Source organism: Talpa europaea, assembly GCF_964194135.1.
Source record: "Talpa europaea genome assembly, chromosome: 12".
Taxonomy (NCBI): domain Eukaryota; kingdom Metazoa; phylum Chordata; class Mammalia; order Eulipotyphla; family Talpidae; genus Talpa; species Talpa europaea.
Window position 1 is genome coordinate 69,305,313 of NC_140079.1, and position 18,885 is coordinate 69,324,197.

At 45.8% G+C, this 18,885-nt stretch overlaps 1 protein-coding gene across 1 annotated transcript; it reads left to right on the forward strand.

Moving 5' to 3' along the window:
• Positions 1-2,636: 2,636 nt before the first annotated feature.
• On the forward strand, positions 2,637-10,350 carry LOC311181641 (low affinity immunoglobulin gamma Fc region receptor III-A-like; the record flags this gene model as incomplete). The annotated part of the gene is made up of 5 exons (XM_084250085.1): positions 2,637-2,676; positions 3,335-3,355; positions 3,696-3,950; positions 8,107-8,388; positions 10,163-10,350. 5 exons carry the CDS (start codon positions 2,637-2,639, stop codon positions 10,348-10,350), a joined length of 786 nt encoding a protein of 261 aa, XP_084106211.1.
• Positions 10,351-18,885: the final 8,535 nt, after the last annotated feature.

The following is an 18,885-nucleotide window of genomic DNA, read 5'->3' on the forward strand; positions in this document are numbered from 1 at the left end:
TATTGTCTCTTTTGCTGTGCAGAAGCTCTTTAATTTGATGTAGTCCCAGCTGTTTATCTTTGCCTTCACTATCACTGCTTTGGGTGATGTGTCTGCTGGAAGGGATCATGCTTAGCAAAATAAGTCAGAAAGAAAAAGAAAAATACTGATGGGCTTACTCATAGCAGGAATTTAGAAAACCTAAATAAGGGACCAGGAAAAAGACTAATTAATACAAAGGAAAAATCAAAATCAACAAGCAACTATAAACCAGAGACATACTACGGGGGTGAGGGGGGCAACGGGAAGAGGAAGGACTAGGGTCAAAATAAGGGGGGTATGATTGTGTGGGGAATATAACCAAAATGATAATGCATACATTGTGCAAAAATGAAAAATGATGTAAGAATTATATAAAATAAAATATTAATTAAAAAGAAAGAAAGTCCTGCATAGTCACAAGGGGGCAGGAGAGCTGCTTTTTTCCAGGGCAGAAATTGTACTGATACAATGTCTTCTTCTGGGGAGGGGTTCATTCCTTTGTGGAATGGTTATCTATTATTAGATTATTAATTACTTCTAGGGTGTGACTAGGTTGACTTACAAGGACCAGAGATTTTCATTTCTATAGCTGGTTTAATAACTATTAAGTCATTTCTACCTCCACCTCCAGCTTCTGGTCATGTGATGCCCTCATCCTAAATTTTCTACTCTTAGCTTCCATCATCCCTTTCCTACAGTTCCCCACCAGAAGGTGCCTTAGATTTGTGGCAAGTTTTCAGGTCTCAGCAGCCCAGCCTTGGGCCAATGCTATTTGGCTGGGTATTTACCCATGAGGGGGATGGGTGCTTTGGGTGCTTAATCTAAAAACTCTATAATTTTTCTTGTCTTTGTTGTACACACAAATTGTATTAAAGAGTTCCTTTCTATTAAAGGTCTTACACAATAGAGTAAGTTTTTTCTTGTTGCGATAGATAGCAGAACCTATTTAGAGCGGGCAGGTTTGGGGGTTCTGGGGTGTCCCTCACCCTGCCCTGTAACAGTAGGATGGTGAGCAGTGATGTGAACACCCTCCTCTGGAGCCTCACCTCCAGGGTCATGCTGCCTCTTCTGAGCATGAGGTGACCCCAGCTAGGGAGTGGGGGTAGTCAAACAGCCTGAGGTGTTGGAGGGGCCCTCTGACAGATGATGTCTGCCACAGGCTCCTGCAACCAGTCTCCCCTACTGCCTTATTCAGGGGGCTATGGAGACCAAAGACAACTGTCACAGTGTTGGGGGAAATGATGTCCTGAACAAACTCCACAAATAGGTTTTATGGACCCCACCCCTAGCCCAGACTAGGGATCGAAGACACCAAGGAGTAAAAATCCCATAGTATCATCACCACCAAAGGGAGGATTGCTGGAAACTGAGGTTGGAGTTAAGCAGCCAGGCTTGACATGTAACCAGACATTTGGGACTTGGGGGTGCTTGGGTCTTGACCAGCTTTCCTCATGCTATTTGGGTTCCAGCTCAGAGGAAGTGGTAGGACACATTGGCCTATTTATTTCTCTCTTTCTCCCTGAGTTATTCCTTTTTTCATTTCCCCTTTTTGTAAATAAACCCTTCATTAAACTTTTCGGGTGTGCCTGCAGTTGAGTTTCATTATAAGTCCCTTTTAAGCAGGAGGGTGAGGACCCAGTCAGGTCAACGCATTTCACATTGGGGTTACTCTGTAACAACAGAATGTGCTTAAGTACCATGTTGATTATTTTGAATTGGAAGAAATTGAAAAAAAAATGATGATGTTTTCCCTAATTATCTGTCTCCCTGAAAAACAACATCTCTGGGGTGTTCTGAGAGTTAGGAGACATCCTTCCAGCCTTATCACCCCAGGTTAGGCTTGCAAGATCTACTTCCCCAGATGTAGATGAACACTACAAAATGTCTTCATCTATTAATTGCAAAGTTCTTTGTTCTGTCCTTCCCTCCCACATTTTATTAATATTACCCCTTTCCTTAAAAACTATATAACCTCGGACCTCCCTGGCAGCACAAGAGGTTAAAATGCAACCTATGAAGCTGTCTGCAGCCACTGCAGCACAAGTTCGATCCTTGGCTAGGGAGCTACCCACATGGCGCAGCAGACCACTCCTGACTCACCCACTGCTCCCCTCAGCAGTGTACTTCAATCTCCCTGTTCTGTTCCCCACTCTGTCTCTGATGGATCCTCTCACCCCCCACACCCCTGGCCTGTACCGCAGTTCTTGTACGCATAAAAAAATCTTTTTAAAAGAAAACCTATATAACCTCACTGTAATAACCAGAAGGGGTTGGGCACCTGTATTCTATGGACCCCTTGCATATATAATTAAAGTTTATTTTTTCTCTTGTGTCATTCATTATTAAACCAACCAAAATGTACCAGAAAGGCTGAGTGTGTGTGTGTGTGTGTGTGTGTGTGTGTGTGTGTGTAGGGGGATCCCCCAACAACTTCCCTCAGGGCTCACTTGTCAGGATCCAGATTCAAGAACAGACTATGTTCCCGGAAAAGGAAGCTAGTGAGTAATGGACTGGGGGTTGGGGAAGTCTGTCTACTTCCTCTCTTCTAGCCCTGTCTTCTAGCCCTTTTGAGCCACAGTTGTCTGTGGTGACTGGTTCAACTGTAATTCGGCAGCATGTGGCAGCTGCTGCCACCAGCGGCTCTGCTACTTCTAGGTAAGCCAGCATCACCCAGGCTGATAGACAAGCTCAGGAGGCCTGGGACTCTATGGAGGTTCAGGACAGGTGTAGAATGCCTCGCCAGTCTACAGTCCTAGACTTAACTCCTAGGACAAACCATCCTGAAGCTAGAAAAGAGGAATGCACAGGCTCATATTTGGGCATAGCCAGGAGAGGAGGGAGGTCTATGAGGGTCCAATACTTCACCCCGGGGTCTCTGTAAATTGAACAGCATGGACTAGATAGTCCCTAAGATCTGTCTCTTCCATTCTCATATTTCAGGGTTTCCCTCTACACTTTCCATTTCTACCCTTTGTCTGGGGCTTGAGTTAATATTTTTTTGTAGCTTGATTGGGGAAAGTTCAATCTATACCCTTAAGTTGGGAGCTTGAACGGGGACAAGGAAGTAAGGGAATGTTGCTCACTAGAGGGATTAGGGTGGACAGTGGAGCAGGAGGTAGACATGGGAGGAGCAGAGGGGAGAAGCAGGGTAGCCATCTACTCTAAGTATCTTTTTTTCTCCTCTAAATATCTTGATTCCTGGGACCACTGGGCTCCCTGGGCAGTGGGAGCAAGGCAGTTAGTCTGACACCACATGCTAGGAACCCTGCTGCCCACTTCTGTTCAAATTTGATTCATTTTTTTTTTCTTGCAGTTTCAGCTGGCATGCAAGCAGGTGAGTTTGTTTTGTGGTCTTAGGTTGATCAAGTAAAGCACATAAGGAATCTCTAGCCACAGGGTGTTGGGAAATTGCTGATGTGGGGTTAGTAGGACATTTCCTCTAACATGGTGAGACTGTGGCCTTGTGCTTTTCTGGTCAATTTTCCTAAAGATAAAGAGCAGACCAAATATGGGGCCAAATGCCCCCAAGATGCTCTAAGACTGAAGCACGAAACAAGGGTGAGTTGCTGACTGTGGATCTGTGATGAGCTCACTCTGGCTTTGAGCCTGGTAGGGATACTGGGGTAGGACCACCATTTCCCTGACCTCATCCATGTCCTCTTGGTTCCCAGCAGATCTCCCAAAGTCTGTGGTGCTCCTGGACCCACCATACGACAGGGTGTTGACATTTGACAATGTGATTCTGAAGTGCCAGGGGAAAGACCCCTTTGGGAACAGTTCCACAGAGTGGCTGCACAATGGCAGGCCCATCTCTGCCAAGTCCTCCAGCTACTTCTTCACAGTGGACAGTGTTAATGACGGCGGAGAATATAGGTGTCGGGATGACTTCTCCTCATTCAGTGACCCTGTGCACTTGACAGTCCATACTGGTGAGTGGTGAAGGAGGGAGGGACACACCAATAAAGGGTGAGATGAGAGGTCTTAAAAGACTTGAGAAAGACACTGATGTTCTTGAGAATAAAATGAAGATGATTCTGATGTCATTTTTGGAGTCAGTGGGTTTGGAGTGCGGGGTCCTTGGGTTCACTCTGGGAAAGGTGTCACCAGAGCTCCCGTTTCAGTGGCAAGTGGTGATTTCCCAGGCGAGTTTCTCCATGAGACAGAGATGTTAGTTATATTTAAAGAGCAGGTTTATTAGGGAAAGGGACAGAAGAATAAAGGACACTTGCTTAGACACAAGCGGGCATAAAGAGTTGCCCCAGCAGGGACAGGTTTGCTGAGAGAGGCCTGCATGGTCACAGGCAGGTGGCGTTGAGGAGAGCTGCCTCTGCTGAGGGAGGTCAGAGAAGAGAAGACCCAGCAGGTACAGGTCACGAGCAGGCAGGAAGCTGCTGCCTTACGGAGGGAGAGAGTTGGTGAAAGGAAGCACCTGCATAGTCACAGGTGGGCAGAAAGACTGCTGCCCCATTGTGGGGGCAGCATTTTATCATCTTCAGGGAGGGGCTCATCTTTGTGGGTGGATGGTTTGTGCCCCTGACACTCCCCATAGCAGTCTGATAGTTTCTGGGTGTTGCACCTCCTGATCTGGGCATTGATGTCTAAGGGTCTTGGTTTCTATAACTGGGTTAAAGGCTTGTGCTAAGGCCCTCTACCCCTCCCTCCTTGTGTGAGTTAGCTTCTTGACCTTGTATCTCCTTTCCAGTTTTTCTATTCTCATCCTCCATCAATGTGATCTCTAGTCCCACTGAATTATATAAGTGCTATAGTCCTAACTACATTAGCCATTAGGCAAATGTCAAAAGCCCTATGCGCTACTGCATTGCACAATTCCAGACCTCACCATTCACACAGAATGCATACAACACAAGCAGTGTCATCTGAAGTTCAAGGCATGACACAGACGTGCGACAATTTATTAATAAATTAAATTAATTGAATAAATTAATAAATCTGTTTTTAGGGCCCCAATCTCCTCATTTCTCGGCACATAATGCCCTAACCTACCTCCTAAACCATCCCCAATCACCTAGCATCATAGCTATCTCTCCCCACAAAGGCCATGCTCAAGCTTAAACTTGCGCATTAACTTGGCAATGTACTGTCTCTCTTAATAGAGGCATATACATGGTCAGTCTACACAGTCATCAGGAAACGAAAGTCTCTGTGCGCTGTGAACAGAATCCTGACATCAGCTGCAGATAGGAGAAGTATTTTGGAGACAGGGATCTTCCCTGGTATCACTGGGCTCACACCACATAACTTGGTATCTGCAGAGCCACCTTGCAAGATTGGCTGCCCCATATGTGCAATGTATATGGGTGGACAGAGCTTAGAAAAGGAGGAAGACCTCAGAGAGGTGGGCCTTCAACAGAGGTCCATGGAATTGGGCCTTAAAGCTGATTTTTGTAGCTCCTTTGCCTCTAACTTAGCTGACATGGCCCTTACTCTACAGAGCTACAAGGGGGGGTGTCTGTTATCTAGGTGGGTGAGAGATGGCCACCTAAGACCAAAGTGGCCAATAGAAAGCAACAATCTGAACATTATTAGTTTTCCTTAAACTTGGCTCTAGAAACTGGCTTTAGAAACCCAGTTGATGAGTACTATAATAAATTGTGACCAACTTCACCAGGCAAAGTCCTGCTCACCCTTCGGTCTCCATTTTATTTCTTCTCTGAGAAGCCTGCTTTATTTTTTTCAGCAGAATTTTTTTGTTTCATTCTCTTTGGCTACAGTTCTTTGTAGCACTCATCACACTGCACTGTAATGATTTCTGAGTGTGAGAATGTGTATGCGTGTGCGTGTGTGTGTGTGTGTGTGTGTGTGTGTGTTCCTGCCTAGAAAACAGATTCTTTGAGGTTAAGATCATGTGTCTTAATCATCTGGGCCTCTTCACTCTGCACAACACATGATACATAGTGAGTGTTCAATAAAATATTTATTGAAGGTATAGGATCAGTCTCCCCAAAAAGGTTGAGAAAGGTTCTTTCTAAGATTTCCAGTGCAGGCTTTTCTAATACATGTCATCTTGGTTTATGGAACTAAGGTTAATCAAGGCTCTGTGGACCTTGGAAGTGACTGTTACTCTTATGTAAATAAGGCAGATTACCTGGATTTAGGGACATCTCCAGAAAAAAATCTATTTATCAGCGAAATCTACTTTAAGGCAAAGTAAACATCTAGAGGCAAGGGTTTGTCATCTGAGTCCTCCTCTACTCAGCCTATCCCTCTTATCTTTCCTTAATCTCCAGGCCCCTATCTCATTCCTTAACTCAAGGTATAAAGCTCTAGTTTGTACCATTTACTTTAGAATTTACTGCCTTGCAAGTTCTCCATATGTATGTAATTAAATTTGGTCTTTTTCTCCTACCTACCTGATGTTAAATGCTTGCTCATCTAACTCAAAAAGAATCCAAAAGAGGAGAATTTTCCTCCAAGTCCTGATAAATGGATGAATATATGTGCATTCACAAAGCCCATGACAGGACAGATTGAAACAGGAGTGTTCCCCAAAGGCCACTGGAGGGGTATGTGTGTGCATGCACATATATGTGTGTACATACATACCATATACATATTATACACATATATAGTCAATCATAATCCCCAAATCGTATGTTAATAATCTCTCAACCAAAGAAAGCAAATAGATATATACAGGCACATGGCCCTTTTTGATAAATGGTATCTCTTTCTAAGTAATGACAGTTTCTATTTGGCAAACGTTTCTGAATGAAAATTTTCAACTACATGTTCTATCAATTTTGTTTAGCAAAAGGCAGTATTTTTTTTAAGTTTTATTGTTTTGTTCCTATTACAAACATCTTCCAGGTTCAATTTCAAAAATACATAGAAGTAAAAGGGACAACATTAAAATGATCTATGATCCCGGTTCCCCAGAGAAAACCACTGTTAGTATTTAATTGTATATCTTTATTTAATTGTACATCTTTTCTTTTTCTTTGCATGTTTTTTGTGTTCCATCTTTTCAACTTAGCATTGCCTCATGAATATTTTCTCATGTCATCTTTATTTTATTTTTATTTTATTTATTTTTTTATAGAGGCATGTTTTTATTTATTTATTTGTTTGTTTTGTTTTTGTTTATACATGCACTGGGTACAGTCAGAAGCACGGGAGGGTGAGAGAATTCACCAGAGCCAGAGCAGGGAGCAGAGCAGGCAGAAGGACCGAAGTACACTGCTGAGGGGAGCAGCGGGTGGCAGGAGAGGTCTGCGCGCCATGCGGGACCCTCCTCCGGTGGCCGGGGAGCAGCCGGGGATCGAACCTACGCCGCAGAGTCCGCGGGCAGCTTCTCAACCCAGCACTCAACCGCTGCGCCACCGGGGAGGCCCTCTCATGTCATCTTAAAATGTATCTACAGCATCATTTTTATTCATCAAGTCCTCTTTGACCATAACTTCCAGTTCCCAGTGAAGAGTCTCAGTACTTGGTGAGATAGTTGTGACAAGCATCCTGGTGATAAAAAATTTTCTCTCTTGAAGTCTATGCTCAGTGATAGATATGGACTGGTGAAGCCCATGGGCCTTCAGATACCACCATTACCATGAGCTCTGTCAGTCACATCTTCCCTTCCCCTCCTCAGCTTGTACATGAGATCTTTGTCATTTCTACAGTCACTCTGACCACCCGAGACCTTATTCCTGGTTCCAACTCTGTAAGTTTCTAACACTCCTGAGTCTGGCCTGTCATGGGACAAATCATCCTTTCAAATGCAATTTTTATTCTGTGATCTAGAACTTACTCTGGCACCTTATACCCACCATAGCCAATCAAGCCTGGTGCCAACAAATCCTGCAGATTCTGTCTCACTGACCTCATCATACTTCCTTCTCTCTGACCTCATGTTCTGATCATTTGCATATTTGTCCTTCTTCCTCAGCAGACAAAGGGTCTTGTGATGAGTTCATTTGCAGGGCCCAGGTGGCTTCCCCCCAAATTTGCTGTCTAAGAGTGGCTCCCAGACTGACTGGCTTTCCCAGGACCTACTACGTGGTGAGCATCCCTTCACAAGTGCTTTGCACTGATCACTGGGCCTCCTGGACCTGTGGGTTCTGTGTCTTTCAGGTTCGTTGTTGCTCCAGTCTCTTCAGTGGGTATTCCAAGTGGGGGAACCCATTCAACTAAGATGCCACACCTGGAAGAACAAAACGGTGACCAGGCTCTCATATTTACGGAATGGCGTCGTCAAGAAATTTTCTCACAAGTATTTTGACTTCTACATTCCAGAAGCAAAACAAGAACACAATGGCTCCTACTTCTGCAGGGGGATTGTCGCAGGGAATAATGTGTCTTCAGAAACAGTCCATATATTTGTTCAAGAAGGAAGGCACTACAGCAACGGGACGGGTAATTTTTCTCACCCTCTGCTTCCCTTAGGTGAATAGCGCGGAAGGCCCAGAGCTCCGTGGGTGTGGAGTCAGCATTCACACTGGGAAGATGAGTTGAGAGGAGGTGCTTGATTTATCCACAGCTATGGGGTTCTGAGAGGTCTCTTTCACTCTGCGATGTGGCAGCAGGAACAGAAGCTGCAATTCCTCCACCACAAATTCCCACTCAGACCAAAGCCAGTGTTGTGTGTCTTCACCGTATTATGTATTTACCTGTCCTTCTTTCCTCTCTTGGCCAAGGTTTGAGGTTCCTTTTAGAAGCCTCCCAACTCCCTCATCAGAGAGGGGGCAGACCAGGATTCTGACCCATGTGACTGTGGGGACGCCATTTGTTCTCTCTGAACTTATATTTCCTCTTTGGTAACAAAGACAAGCTGACACTTATTGGGCACCTTTCAGTGTGTCACGCATTGTGCTAAGAGCTTCTTTATATGCACCTAGTTGGATTGTCATAGTGGGCTTTTGAGACAACATCAGGGGATAGGTCATCCCTACTGTACTTTGCAGATGAAGTAACTGAGGTGAGAAAAGGGGTGGGGACAATGTGTCCCTAAGATCACAACAAAGACTCAAAACCTGTATATCCAACCACTAGATAAAGTGAAAAACTTATACAGGCACCAATGTCCTATACTAAAATTGTGAACAATCCCATCAAGTCACTCTGGAAACATGTCCCGTTGCTGTAGTGCCTTCCTCCAGGGTGGGAATCCCCAGTACGGAGCTCCTGAACACTTCTACCTATAACCATACTGAGACTTACATTGTGAACAATTCACATGTGATAAGACAGCAAAATAGAAGCACCCCTTTAGAGTTGTGAACAAAGCAATGTCCATAACTTGTATTTTTAAAAGTCTTTAAGATTTTTCTTTCTTTTTCCTTTTATTTTCATTCTTTTGATGTGTTTTATTTTTTTATTTTCTTATTTTGTTCTTTTTTAATTTTTAAAAAATTTTATTTCTATTTAAGTCCAATGTAAATACTCTCAAATGACTAAGGAAAGAGCAAATGGGGCAAAAACATAAATTCGTAAATGTAGACAAAGAATATGTGTGAGTTCTTTATGCTATTCTGATAAATTTTCTTTAGTTTCAAACTAAATCAAAATTAGGACTAAAAATGTAGAAATTTAAAAATCCATTGTAATGTTACCAGTTTATAGGTAACAGCAAAGAATGACTTTAAAAATAACAATATTAAGGGTTATGAAGTTAAGGATAAAAGTCTACCACTTTCCCTTCTGGGTTATTTAGTTACTGGGTTTTAATAAAGAAATATTATAAATTTTCTGCTGATAAATAGCAAATGTCAGTGGTTCAGTTGTTAAAAAATATTTTCCTTAGTGATAATGAACAGTGTGGGTTGAAGACAATGAGTATGATTTTGAGACACAAGAGAAAGTCACTGGATTAGGAAATAATGCTTCACACTAGCTTAAACTTTGACAGATTGATAATATCACACAAAACCAGGTATAGCCTAACCACTATCTCAGCACTCCGCTCCATACATCCTTCATCAGGATGCTGGTTCTGGGCTGTTGGATGAGCTGTCTCTGCCCTGATGAAGATCAGGACTCAGTGGGAGGAAGCAAGTCTCTGCCAGACACCCTCTCCACCCCATTCCCGAGAATCCAACTCTTCACAGGTGTCAGAAAGATTCTCTGCTGATAACTTTGCTGTTTACTCCAATTTGGGGCATTAATTTTTCTCACCCTCTGCTTCCCTTAGGTGAAGCAATTCCATCCACCCGACCTGACTTTATATCTTGGCAAATCACTATCTACCTGGTGGTGGGATTCCTGTTTGCAGTGGACACAGGACTCTACTTCTTTGTGTGGAGAGACCTTCGAAGCTCAGTGGGGATCGGGAGGGATATCAACGTCAGAGCCAAGACCCTCATGACATATGACCCCTGATCCCATGGGGATAATAAAAAGAGCATCTTCGGGCCTCTCTCTAGAATCACAACCTTACCATCCCCAACAAGCCCTTCTGGGAACAGCAGGAAAACTACACCTCAGAGTCTAAGCTGAGGGTCTATCATCCAACTTTTCTCTTGGCTTCCTATGGAGAGGAGGAGGATGTGTCTGTGGTCTTCAATGCCATGAGTGAAACCCCAGTGAGCCACTAGCCCCATTATCAGGAATTGAAGAGATTCTCGGAGATATATTGTTTGTCTCAACCATTCACAGCAAAGCAACAGCACAGCACAGCCTCTGGACAGCAGACCCGTGATGTATGGACATGATTCTTCAGAAATGGATGTGTAGATAAGGGAACAAAAGGTTTAGGACTGCTGGACAGTGACCTGCATGTGTTGCTACAAAGCTGGGTGCCTTCAAGGGTAATGTTGGGATTCTAGGAGAGACAGAAAGAGGAAGGGAGTGGTTGGAAAAAAAGCAGGAGTCAGGGCAGGCCATAAAGGACCCTTTCCTGGGCTGTCTTCCTAGAATATGAGACAAAGTGGAGGGAATGAAGGTGTGGAGAAGTAGCTGGCTACAGAGCTGGCCTGCAGGAGCTGGATGCAAGCTGGCTGACAAGAACTGGTTTTAAAGTAACAGACTGAGGTTGAGCGCTGGGTTGCGAAGCCGCCCGTAGCCTCTGCAGCGTCGGTTCAATCCCCAGCTGCTCCCTGACCACCAGAGGAGGGCCCCACGTGGCGCACAGACCTCTCCTGCCGCCCTGTGCTTCGGTTCTTCTGCCTGCTCTGCTCCCCGCTCTGGCTCTGGTGAATTCTCTCACCCTCCCGCGCTTCTGACTGTACCCAGTGCTTGTATAAATGAATAAATAAATAAATCTTTAAAAAAATAAATAAAGTAACAGACCTAGGCTGGGTGTTTGAGGGAGCAGAAAGCTGACAGGCAAAGGCTGCTGGCCACTGAGCTAGCAGCCAGAGGCTGGTAAACACAAGAAGATTATAGAGGCACAAAGTAACATTAATGGGCTCCTCCCTTGGGCCCCCTCCTGCTGTCAGGAGTCTCTCTTGCAATAAACCTGAGCTTGCTGATCTTCAGTCCTGTGTGTCAGTGATTATTCCTCAATCGCTGAAACCAAAGCCCACCTTTGATCAGCAACATCTCTGGTGCCCAACCTGGGGCTGGGGTCTCGGGGTCTCAAAGAAACAACTGAAGGTAAGACTGCACCTGGATTCTATCGCTCTCACTCTGTGCTTATAGTCAAAATTTTCACAAGGGCACCCATCAGCCTATTAAGAAAATGACTAGCATGGCTGGCTTTCTCAAGACATGGTGACAGGTTTCTAGGGAACTATAGTTGAAGCCCCAGTTCCGAGTAGGGGGCCAGAATGGCCGTCCTTGGTGGACTCCTTTCTGACTGTCCTGTCTGCCTCTGTGCCTGCCGCCAGAAGAGAACTGTGACTCTGAGTAAGCTGGTTTCTGAGGAACTGTCACACGGAGTCCTCTGTGAACTGGGCTGGGTGAGACTGAGACTGTTCACACCTCTCTTATCATGCTGCTGTTTCATATTGCTGCTCAATCTGTCAGTAGGATGTCACTACCTGGTCTACCTAAAACTCCCTTTCCCAGCAGGCTTCTTTTTGCAGCCACCTTGTTTCATGGCTTCACTGTGGAGGGGCAGCGTTACTGGCTGCACCTCTGCTTGTCCCCCTTGAGAAGGTGGGCCATGGGAAACTTCAAATTCAAACCCAAAACTCAGCTAAAAAGCAGATGTGGTCACTGTTTGGATATCAGACTAAGACATGTGTCCTCTTCCCCTGAAAATCCAGTTCCTATTTTGGTTTGGCAGGTTTTTTGTGGCCCTGTGTCCTCCTCCTTGGTCCTGAAGACAATGAGGATTTTTCCATTCCCCACCGTCTCCCCTACCAGATTTTCTCTTAGTTCTGCCAGGTCTATCCAATGATCAGAACTTACACCTTGCTATGACCCCACCCAGGGAAGTGTCTTGGCCCTCTGTTTGGCAACCATCATGGAACTGGCAAAGCCCCCGACCTTTCCTCTTTCAGGTTTGAGTATGCATCACTTTTGGGTCCTGGCCTCCTACGTAGGGGCATCTTGGCATCCTAAAAGGTGCTACCAATTGGCTTTGTTCCTCTCAGAGGAATGGGACTGGGGACATAATCAGGTGCAAGGCTCTCTCTCATGCTTCTTTCAGGTCACAAAAGCTACCCTTGCAACACCCGATCTCCCCTCATTAAAAGAACTTGCTCCACTGGTCCTTAACCATCTCCATCCCTCATATCATTAGAACAGACATTCACACTCACAGTCCGGCGACCAAGAGAGACCCCATACTTGTTGCTCTTCTCCAGCCTGTCCCTCACATTTCTGTTTCTGCTTGACTCGCCAGCCAGACGCCGATGGGACCGGGTCTGTGGCTGTGATAGACTTCACCCCCGTCCCTGTGTGGGGGACTCCAGGGGGGTCTTGACTGATGCTTAGGGATGCCTAGGGTCAGTCTCCATGGTGGATCAAGTGAGACATAGTCCATAAGGGATGCCTGTCTGGACTTACTCACCTCGGGGGCTTGGTGGGGACTTTGTGCAGGATTCCCCTTCCTTTCTTCTTTCTAGCTCACCCCTCCTTTCTATCCAGATAGGGACCACCCAATCTAAGCTGAAGGGAATCTTGCCCCTTTTGTGCACCCTGATCAGTTCAGGGACCTTTGGGGAGATCTAACCTCCTGTTGTACTCTCGACTAGCGTGGCCCTAATATCATCTTGAGGATGGGGAGGCATGGCCGCCAGTGGGGTTCCTTCGCTACAAGACTATTCTCCAATTAGACCTTTTCTGTAAAAGAGAGGAAGGGTGGGCAGAGGTAGCCTATGTCTAGCTCTCCTTTGTGCTAAGAGATAGACCAGGCCTTTGCCAGACTTGTTCCCTTCAGATGCCTCTGGCGATGGCCAAACCTCCTCCAGCCCCTGTTCCAGGTCCATATACTGACCCTCCACCCCTTAATCCTGGGCACCCCCAGGTCGAGTCTCAGGTTCCCATCTTCTATACTCCGGGCCCAGGAGGTCCCCAATGGAGCTTTGGGTGTCACTCAGGTCTATACTCCTTTTTCACTTTCTGACCTCTGACAGGCAAAAAGCAATCTGGGATGCTACTCCAAAAACCCTAATCAGGGCCTCCCCTGTGGCGAAGCAGTTGAGCGCTGGGTTGCGAAGCTGCCTGCAGCCTCTGCAGCGCCGGTTCGATCCCCGGCTGCCAGGTAAGGGTCCCACATGGTGCGCAGACCTCTCCTGCCACGCCCGCTGCTCCCCTCAGCAGTGTATTTCGTCAGTCTGCCTGCTCTGCTCCCCACTCTGGCTCTGGTGAAATCTCTCACCCTCCCACACTTCTGACTGTACCCAGTGCTTGTATAAATAAATAAAATAAATCTTAAAAAAAAAAACAAACCTTAATCACTATGTAGAGATCTTTTCTAATTTGGCTATGAGGGTGGCTTTAGACTGGAAAGATGTTATGTTACTGCTGACCCATCTGGGGACTATGTCATCTGGGGACAAGGAGAGAGTGTTGAGGGCAGCTATCCAGGAGGGAGTACATGGTACACAATACCTCAGCCCACAAAGACCAACCCCCACCCTTCAGGGACTCAAGCAGTGTCCCTTGTAAATCTAGGTGGGACAAGGAGGACCACAAATTCTTGAGGGTTCATTTTATAAAATGCATAGTCTGAGAAATAAACACAACAAAACAAAAGCCCCTCAATTACACCAAAGTCTGGGAGATTGTACAGGGCACCCTTTGATGGCCTCAGGCACAGATGTAGATGCATGACTCACAGCTGCTCACATATCAGGCTACTTTGAAAACCCAGAGGTGACTATTAAAGCCTGTGGGTCTCTTAACCCTGTTGTCACCTCTTCCCCCGGAAGAGGTCTGTTGCTACCTCTTCCCCCGGTCCCTCCTGAGCATGACTGCCTAGAGTTCTTGGCAATTGCTACCACAACCAGACCCAGTTTGCAGACTTCCCCTTTAGAGGGGGCCAATCTGACCTTGTTTTTTTGTTGATAGAAGTGCTAGGACTATAAATAGTCGGCTTTGCACTGGTATCCTCATCCAGAGTTATTGAACGGGCTCCCCTCCCAGTAGGGGATAGCACCCAAAAGGCAGAGGTAGTGGCTCTCACCAGTGCTCCACAACTGACAGAAGGAAAGAGGGTCACTCTCTTCACCGATGCCACGTATGTCTATCAAGTAATCCATGCAAACGGCGCCATCTGTGCAGAGAGGCGTTTGTCTCAACAGACCACACCACAATAAAATATCAGGAGCAAATCAAGGCCCTACTACAAGCAATCCACCTTCCAACTGAAGTGGGAGTAGTCCAATATCCAGGCCGTAAAAAAGGGATAGACGAAATTGCCTTGGGTAATCGATGTGCAGACCAGCAGGCAAAGCTGGCCAGTGAGGACCCTCTGTCCCCAGCACCTATGGCCCCTTTGCTGAGGGAAGGCCCAGTCTGCAGGAAACTTCTCCTACCTGCCAGCTGAAGTAGAGAGGGCAGTACCTCAAGAGAGGGCAGCAGGGTGCCTCCCAAAACCCTCAAGGATGGTGGATTAGCCCACAAGGGAGATTCATCATTCCAGAAGCCTCTCAATGGAAAGTATTGAGGCAGCTGCACCAGCCTTTTCCCCTGGGAGTAGATGTGCTCTTCCCATTACTAGAGCCCCTGCTCCAAGGAAAGGGCAGACAGTGCATGCTCGAGGCAATCTTTTGTATAGCTTTTCCTGCTCTAGGCTTAAAGCCACAGCAACCCCCTGGGACTTTTTGGGGCACTCCCAGCTCGTGCTGGGTGTGCCTCCAGCAACCATCAGTGGTCAACCACGTTCCTTGGTTTGAATTCTGGCCCTTGTCAACACAGGAAGCCAAAATCTTGGTCTCTGAGAAAAAAAAAAAAAACATGGGGCAGACAGTCCTCTGGTGTCTCTGTCTCATACAGTTTGGGCACAAAAGCCAGAGTTCGACACAAAATTACCCAGTGCAAAGAGGGCCTTTTTTCTCTTGTAATCAGAACCTTGTACAGACCCAGGTAGCCAGTGCATGAATCTGACCAAATGGAGTAAGTTTTCTGACTGGTACCACAGCCACCCAACACCAAAATCCCACCTTCTGACCTCCTCGTTGACAACCCCTAAGGAGATGCTCTTGGGAAACTTCTTATTGCTTCCCCAGCTAACTCTTCCTTCTGAGCCTCTTTTCTGTGTACCCCCAAAGGCTTCTTGATTGTGGGAAGGCTGTGGGAGTCCGGTCTTACTGGACTGCAATGCCACCCCCATTCTGGGGTGGAAGGTTACTGCACAAAGGCTCAGGTGTCCCACTCCAATCAGACCCTGCTCTTCCTCCACCACACCCTGGTACCATCCTCAACTTGGGACTCCAGCGGAAATCCATCAGTAGAAAGGGAACCCATCACCTTAATCGTGGGAGTTTCCTCATTAGTGGCCACTATCACAGGACTCACCATTGGGGTTGTATATAATACCAAAAAGCCAGCTAATGTCACTCATATTGTCTCTGAAGTAGCTCTAGACTCCGGGGAAGGCTTATGGGATCCCTGGACTCCCTGGCTCACATGGTTTGTATAATTGTTCGGCTCTAGACTATTGGCTGACTCACCAGGGTGGAGTGTGTGCAGCCCTTAACACCTCTTGCTGTTTCTATAGCAACACCTCCTTCCACGTCAAGCGATGGACAGAACAGATTCTTCGAAAGTCTTTGTGGTTATGAGAACAAGCCAACAATCTACGCACCTCCTGGCACCTCCTGGCACCTCCTGGCACCTCCTGGCTTCTGGACATGAGCAACATCCTCCTGGGGTTGAGATCTTGCCTGCTGCCACTGCAGGGATCCCTGCTTTTCTTCTTTCTCCTCCTGTTTGGGCCCTGTATATTAAGTCTCTTCACTTTCCTTGTCTCCCATAGGCTGCAGGCTGTTAAGTGGCATATGGCCCTGCTCCCTACTTCTCCAACACCCTGCATCTAAACTGACCAGAACAGTGGGGCCTCCACATCACCCTCTCTCAGCAGGAAGTAGCCAAAAATATGTCATAATTCCCCCTCACTGCAGTGCAGGTTGTGCTCTCTAAGGGAAGAATTGAGGAAGCAGAGAACTAGCTGGCTAGGGAGCTGGCCTGTAGGAGCTGCCTGCAAGCTGACTGGCAAGGGCTGGCTATCAGGTAGCAGACTGAAGCTGGGTACTTGAGGGAGCAGAAAGCTGACAGGCAAAGGCTGCTGGCCACTGAGCTAGTAGGCAGAAGCTCTATGGAGGCACACAATAGCTTGTGGTGGCTCTACATCTCTAGGTGGCAAAGAAATAGTAACGGGCTCCTCCCTTGGGCCCCCCCCCTGCTATCAATAGTCTCTCTTGCAATAAACCTGACCTTGCTAATCCTCAGTCCTATGTGTCAGTGATTATTCCTCAATTACTTGAACACAAAAACCCACCCGATCGACAACAGTAACAGAAAATGACAAGGGTGGTATAAGATTGTTTTTCAGGGAAGTCCCTGACAGAATTGAGATGGTCTATGAGTATCTAATAATGAGCCCTCTTAATGTCATGACTAGAAGAAAGTAGTCCTAGGAAGGGAGTTGGGGAAGGGTGAGATTTAACAAAAGCACAGAATAAACCCTGTGTGCTTAGGAAGGACAGTAGCACTGCTCAGTAGGCAGATATGTTGCAGGGTCTGAACCAAGAAGGCATGACAAGAAAGTGCTAACCACAGTTGCACAGGAAGGAATAGGCAGGAGATGGGAGGTAGGGAAGTGGAGGGGGTAAGAACTATGCAACCAGCTTTTCCACTTCACGATCTAATTCAGGTATAGTTTAGTTCACATTATTCATTAAACAAATGTTGGAAAACCAATACTAAGTGTATTAAATTCTACAGAGTTGAGGAGGGTGGGGGGCGGGGAAAGGAGGGCTTGGGGTCAAAATAAGGGAGTTGTAATTGTATGGGGAATATAAAAATAAAACTTTAATTAAAAAATAAAAATAAATAAATTTTTTAAAAAATTCTACAGAGTTGAATGCTACTTGGAAATCCTCTACATGTTAGTAACAATGGATTAGAGAGGGAGAAGCAACCACTGCTTGTGGAAGAAAGCTTTGGCTATCTCTTTGTGGTTTAGATGTCTTAAATAGAACATTTCTTGACTCCAATAAAGCATGTTTCAAGATCTTGAATGCTACTCTCTGATAGGAGATGGAAAAAAATATGGCAATAAAACATGGATGAGAAAATTCTTTTTTTCCCCTTCTGTTGTCCAAAACTTATCAGGGATTAATTTGGGTTAATTTAGAAAACCCTCTCTTCAGCAACCCTCTCCCCACAACTCATGAATTAGTGCTCTTTCCAAATCTTCTAAGACAACTGGGCAAATGGGGCCTTTTGGAGGTGTTACTGGAGAGGAGGGTTTGGGAGTTAGAGAGAGTTTTAGAACCTGGGGCGGGTGGAAGGCACTGCTAGGAGGGAGGTAGGGACCAGGGCAGAGGTATAGGGCCAGCCTAATTGTGTCAGTTATGGGTTATATGTTAAGTTGGTTCACATGAATTGGCAAGTGAATATTAGATGAGATTCAGACATGAGACAAGCGCTTTTGGAAACTGTGGACATTTAACCCATATTTATTTAGTACCCACAAAGGGCCAAGCTTGGATTTAGGGGCAGAAGAAACAAACAGAAACTATACAGTATTATTCCCTGGAGGAGTTTCTATTATAGTGAGAAAAACCCTTAAATAAGGAGCGTGAAGAAAGGGCTACCCAGAAGATGTTAAATTCTTGGTGTAGTGGTGAAGGATGAATAGGAATTTGCCAGGCAGAGAGAACCGCTGAGGCTCTTCAACAAAGATTTAATAATCGGAGAACAGTCAAGAAAGCCTTTTGGTTCTGTTCCAGTCGGTGAGCAAGAAGAGAGGAAGAGTTTAATGACCAGATCATGAAAGACATTGTCTTCCAAGCTAAGGAGAGCGTAGCGAACCCTGAAAGTTATTGAGTGTTTAAGTGGGTTCTATTTGTATTTCAGCAAGCCTCTCTTGCTACTGCTTAGAGTGTGGAAGGGAGGGAAGCGTAGAAAACAGTAAAGATGGTTAGGTAGGTAGTATAATAATCTAGGGAAAGTCAGAGGAAGTAACCTGCAGAGGTAGAGAGGGCGGTGCCTATTCAGAAGAAACGCCCCAAGAACTGGTCACCGTAGGTGTAGCATGACTAAGGCCTCAGGACCAAACTTGCCCCTTTCCTGAGTTACAAAATGAGCGTACAAAGGCAAGACAGGCCCAAGTTTGCTAAAAGAATTCGTCTTTAAATTATACTTACTTTCCTTGGTAGGCAATTTTCTAGTTTCAAGATGCAATTTTAGTGGACCCTAAGTCAAACAGTTAAGTTAAAAACATACTCCATAGGAAGGTATGTATCACCCCACACCTGGTCAGGTAGACCCGGACCCGTTTTTAAAGCGTCTGCAGAG